At 38.0% G+C, this 5961-nt stretch overlaps 1 protein-coding gene across 1 annotated transcript in view; it reads left to right on the top strand.

Moving 5' to 3' along the window:
- Nucleotides 1–5638, top strand: part of LOC104547254 (transcription initiation factor TFIID subunit 4-like) — a 38612-nt gene extending 32974 nt beyond the window's left edge. The window contains exons 14-16 of the mRNA XM_010192903.1: nt 129–185; nt 267–386; nt 4209–5638. Coding sequence (XP_010191205.1) covers nt 129–185; nt 267–386; nt 4209–4376 — 345 coding nt within the window. The 3' untranslated portion in view covers nt 4377–5638. The remainder of the gene's footprint in view (nt 1–128; nt 186–266; nt 387–4208) is intronic.
- Nucleotides 5639–5961: the final 323 nt, after the last annotated feature.

Raw genomic sequence — 5961 nt, 5'->3', positions numbered from 1 at the left:
CTGCTGAAGTGTAAGAAAAACTTTCGTATGCTATGTAAAACTTACAATATTTTACTGCTTTTGTAACTGAATTAATTTTTTCCTTTCTTCTTCTCCAACCATTCCATGGTCATCCTTTATCAATGTAGTCTCGATCTCGACAAGAAGATCCAGAACAACTTAGATTGAAGCAGAAAGCCAAGGAGGTGAGTGTTCACCTTAGAACAAACTTTTCTTTTGGAAACGGAAAGAAAAGCAATTAACTGTCCTTGTTCTGGCACATGCAGATGCAGCAGCAAGAGCTAGCACAGATGAGACAGAGGGATGCCAACTTGACTGCATTAGCTGCAATTGGTCCCAGAAAGAAAAGGAAATTGGATTCACCGGGATCTGTATCAGGGACAGAGGTACAGTGGCATTGTCATGTTTGGTTTTGCTGCACCAGCCTTTGTAAAAACCTTTCTGTTCAAGAGGCTTTTTTTCCCTAGTTTGTAGAAGCTTTCTGAGCAGCCAAAGAGTATTTTTTGTTCAGATTTGCTTGCTCCAAGACTAGGATCAATTTTTACCATCTGTGTAGTGACACAGGGAATACAATTGGAGCTGTCGCTTCCTGATTCATGGAACTGGAACAAGGTTAGAGAAGCCATCTCTGTGCTCTCAATTCTCTGCTTTTTTGGACCTCCGTAGATTTGGGAACAGATTATTGTGGTTGTAGCCATTCCTTATCTGTAGGAATAGCTGTTCCTTATGTATAGGAACTTGCCTAATTTCCTTCTTCAGCTGTTGATTTGCTTTAGTTTTAGTATCCTTACAGCAGATCAGTTTGACCAATTCCATCTGATTATGATGTTCTTGCATATCCTTTATGTATTCTACTGTCTAACCTGGCCTTTTGAAACTTCTCTGCAGACCAAGTATCAGTGTGCTCAGTGTCTGATTAGTTTAATTCAAATTCAAGTAGATTGGTAGACTGTCTGCTGTATTTCTAAACAAGTTAATAAACATGAAGAGGTATAAAATTGCTTCCTGCGTGGAAGACGTTCAATATGGGATTTCTCTGGTGGTTAAAAATAACAAAATCTTCTTGAAACTTGTCATTTACAGGGCCAAAAGCTCTCTTCATAGTTTGAGGACTTTTCCTCGCAGAGTTTTGTCCAATAGCAAGTGACATGATAGCAATAGTTTAGTAACTCTGTTTATTGCTTCCTGAAAACTTCACATTTTTAGTGCTAAAGCATTTACACTCTAGAAAAGCTGCTTGTTTCAAAAGAATGCACCTTGGTTTCCACTGAATTTTCTAGAAGCGATAATCTACGTGTGCTTGATATAAAGTGAGAACAATCTGAGTACTAGTAAATGTTATTTTTATTTATAAAGAATCAAGCCTTTTGAGCATCTTTTGAAGTAATTTTGAGTTTTGAAATTTACTAAGATGCCTGTTACTGATAACTTACTGTATGAAAGGCTTATAAAAAATAACCTGTTAATTTATATATGTGGTTTAAAATGATGCAAATTGCAGAATGTGGCATTTTTACAGAGGTGTGTATATAAATGGAGTTCTCTGAGGGATACGCTGCAGGATCCCATGCATCATTAATGTTGGCATTGCTTGCTTATGCATGCTCAACTGTGCAATGTTAATAGTCTGTTAATACCAGTTAGGAGATGGGATGTGTTTTACATCTACTGTGAACACTTGTTTGTGTGTCATCTAAATCTGGCTAATTTAGTTATCCTAGATTAATCACTTACTGGTTAACCAATTAACTACAGGTTTCCTGGAAATCTAATCTTTTTGTCTGTTTAATTAAGAACCAGCTGCTTTTGATCTGATAGACTCACAGCTGTGCTTTTGCTGCTGTGTCACTTGACATCTTAAAATTGAGCTCCACTTGTCACCGTTTGTCTGCAGTTTGTAGTTAAGGCATATTACAAGAAGTGTGGAAAATAAGGTTTGTCGTTACTTAGACACAGATTTGTAAATGTAAGCTTTTGATGTCTAGGAATGTTGAATCTTAATTACTTGTAAAATCAATTCTAAGTAGCAATTGTACTGTTTTGTTTCAAAATTTAACATAACAGGTTGCTGTCAGTTTTGTGTCCTTGTGGTTTTAATGAGTTACCAAAAAGCTTCTTAACTTATTCCATGCCTGCAGGAGTAGCACAGGTCTGTGTCTTGAATTGGTCCTGAAATTTTACCTTTGCATTTGAAGTATTATAGTCTACATAATAAAATCAGGCTTGAGCTCCTACTAAAGAATATTAAATAATTAAAAACACTTCCAACCATTCTTTCTATTGTCTTTTTAGTAGTCATATGTATTTGACAAAATTTAGTTAGCATTCAGTGCTCCCCCGAATCTTCAAATTTCTGTTGAAGTTGATGGAAATGAGGCACCTAAGTTGTGCAAGTGCCTTAAAATACCCTTTTGAAAATCCAGCCTTGAAACCATTCCAGCTGCAGCTTTTCAATGATTTGGTGCTTGCTGGTTCACCAGGTAGCAAAGACCGACTTCACTGTTAGCAGTGTGGTGAAGTAAGAACACTTGCACTGAACACAGTATACTACTAACTCAGGGATGGTAACTTCTAGCACAAGTTTAAATTGGTTTCTTAATTAATAGTGTGCATGGACTGTAAATAAACTACTTTCCTGTGTAGAGAGGACAGTATTAGTGTGAGCTTCAGCAGCTTATTCACGTGGCTTTTGCAGTACTCTGTATTTTGGTTTTTCTCGGGTCTGAGGTGTTCTTAGTTAGGACATTCTTTTAAAAAATTCTCCAAACTCTCAAGCAGATACATCTTTTTTCACTAGGGAGGTGTGTTCGGACCTTCTGTTGTCACTAAGTGTTGAAGTGAAGAAAAGAAAACATTCTAGTAAATGAAATTGGAGAGGGGGAGATGAGGGACACGACCCGTAAATAAGCCACAGAAATAGAACCTGCTGCAAATCGCTCGGAACAAACACGTCCGGTATTTATGTTCGTGCACCTTTTAAATGTAGCAGACATCTGCCAAAAGTCTGGTGTCAGTGGAAGGTGGAGGTTGCCGTTTCGGTCTCCGTGTGCCATCTGCTGGTGCCGGAGCCTCACTGCTGCCGGGGGCCAGGACAGCGGGGGCGCTGCGCTTGGGAGCCACGCTGCTCCTTTGCTGGCCCTGCTGGCCCTGCCCTGCTGCCAGCCCGCACCCCTCCGCTTGCTGAAAAAGTGCTGCTGGTGCACAGGCTGTGATCAAATCCCAGTCTTTACTGGAGGAGTTGTTACTGGGTACTGTTCCTGCCAATCCGATGACTTTAAAGCACTCCAGAGTTTCCTTGCTTGTATAAAGGAAAGTGAAATAGTCGTGGAAGTGCTGCGTTAATTGTATGTATCCTGTCAGAGCTGTGTTTTCTGCGAGTGAAAATGTGTTGAAGTTTGCCCTGGCAGCCTTGCTTTGTGACTTGCTCACCAGACGGTGCACGTTTGAACAGCTGAAGGATGTGGGTATCTCTAAAGGTACCAAATGTTTCATTTTTTTTTTTCCCTCATTTTTTTCTGAAGTGACAAATGTGGTAATACACTACTTGGTTATCTTGCCAGTTTGTGCGGAAAACTTCTAGTTTGTACCAGAGGGATAAGTGTTGCTGAATGATAGAGGAGAATTCAGAGATGATTCGAGAATGTCTGTGTCCGGGACAGCTACTTCTTGATATAATCCTGAGCTTGATTAGAGCTGTTGCCCCAAAAGGAGAGCTCATGACACCCTACCATGAAGATCAGGGGGTATCTAAGGCATTATTCAAGACCTCACGGTCCAGGGGGGTAGGGCTGCTCCCCCAGTTCATGAACTCCAGGGCTACTCTTGGGATTTGTAAGGCAATGTCGTGAAGAACGCTGCTGCTTCTGTTTTGGTTGCTGGGATTGCCTGTCGTTAGTGCCTTCCTGAAGATAAGAGCAGTGCTTTGGGGTTTTTTTGGTGGATTTTAGTTTTTTATTTGGGTATTTTTGGTTGTTGTTGAGTTTTTTTCCTTCTTCCATATTAACCATCACTGAAACGTTCTGATCGTTCAACTATAGTTTATAAATAGGAATTAAAAAGAAGTCTCTGATCCGGTAGCATACAGCATACTGTCTGACAGCTTCCTGCACCCCATCTCCTAGTTCTTAACTTGCATGTTTTCTCTGGAAAGTTTTTGGATACCTGGGGGCCCTGCAACGTTCTGATTTCTCTCCTCTTCTCATTTGCAGGGATCTGGTTCAAGTGCAGCAGTCCCAGGCAGCTCTGGCGTTGGAACAACCAGACAGTTTACGCGACAAAGGATAACGCGGGTGAACCTCAGGGACCTCATATTTTGTTTAGAAAATGAGCGAGAGACAAGCCATTCACTATTGCTATATAAAGCATTCCTTAAGTAAAATGGAAAAGATCAAGGTATTTTTGACGGAGAGACGCCTGAGGACATTTTTTATATATTTGCAAATTACGCCTTTTTGTAACAAGCAAATGGGATATTGTTTAAAAAACAACCACCTCTTTACATGGAACAGTTTTATATTCCTGTTTATAAATAAACTCTTCGGTATAAGAGAAATACATTTCTGTAACAGTGAGAGTACTTACAAGGCCTGTGGATACTATAAAAGGACAATTAAATTTTAACTCATCTCTTGATTGAGTGGCCTTCTTGCCAAACAAGCCATATATAAGACTGATGGAATCGTTTAGCAAATAACTAGCTACCCTTTGTCAGCCCTGTAGCAGTTTCAACATTAATTGTGCATTTTAGTTCAGTTTTATTCAACTAAGTCAGTTCTATAGGCATACGTCTGCAGCAGATGACCTCATTTCACTTAGCTTTGTTTTGTTTTCAAGCAGTCAGTTAGCAAAGCAAACTGATTTTTTTAAAGAATATTTATCTTTCCCCAAAATGTTCAAAATCTAGAGGGATATACAGTTAATTTTAAACATAACCTCAATTTTAATCATGTTATTGCTTATTAGAGGCCCTGAAATCCCATAAAGGAGGGTTACTTCTGAATGTTTTAGCAGCATCTGTAAAAATGCATTTTATTTGCTATAGTTTGTAAAGCTGTAAAGTTAAAATAGGAAAAAAAGGAAAAAAAGCAAAACCTTTTCAGCATAAATATATTTTACTTGCACTGTGTTTTTTAGCTAAAGTGAAAGCTTAGATTAAATAAAATCAAAGTGGAGAGGAATCATCAAAAGACTGTTTCTCAGTGTGAATCAAGTGTTGAAAAATGGTTGGTGTATTTTGTCAGTAATTGTACATAATTTTTGGCACATAACATAAAAATGGCTATGTAAACTATAATTATTTTGCTAAAAGACTGTATGCAAGCTGTGGGCCTACTTTAAAGATGTCCAGAGCAAAGTCCCTTCTTTGTACCTATTTTTTTATTACAAATATACTAATTGGTTCTTTATATTTTCAGAGGTTATTGTATTAAATTGTCTATTGATAGTACTTTTATGACTGTAAATACTTTGGCTTTCTTTGTGTGAACTCTCATGGTAGAATTTAACTCTTGCGTGTAAACTGAATGCTGATCAGTATTTTTATCAACACCTGACAACTGTTACACCCCTTTTATTTTGTCTTTTAGGAAATCCTGTCTTTCCATTTTTTTCATGTAAATTTTGCACAGTTACTTGTTCATATGTAAATATTTTACTTTCAAAAATGAAGTTTTTAATTGCTATTGTTTTATATAGGATTGAAAGAAAATTAACTCCTTTATTAAAAACAAATTTATCTGTATTTGCTAATGTATTTTTCTCTCTAAATCTTTTCTCTTGACTTTATTTTTCTTGGTACAGTAAAAGATCAGTCTGCCTGAGGGGATGCTGTTTCCTAAAGATGCACTTCAGGTTTTTGATATTGTTTTGTCAGTGTTTTGGGGGTATGTGACTTTATGAACCTTGAAGTTGCGTTGTTTTCTCAGGGGTCTTGGCCGAAGATCAATGGATGGTGGGTTTTGG

The sequence above is a fragment of the Mesitornis unicolor genome, unplaced genomic scaffold (genome assembly GCF_000695765.1).
Source record: "Mesitornis unicolor isolate BGI_N332 unplaced genomic scaffold, ASM69576v1 scaffold19210, whole genome shotgun sequence".
Classification (NCBI taxonomy): domain Eukaryota; kingdom Metazoa; phylum Chordata; class Aves; order Mesitornithiformes; family Mesitornithidae; genus Mesitornis; species Mesitornis unicolor.
This window is presented reverse-complemented; position numbering and strand designations above follow the sequence as displayed.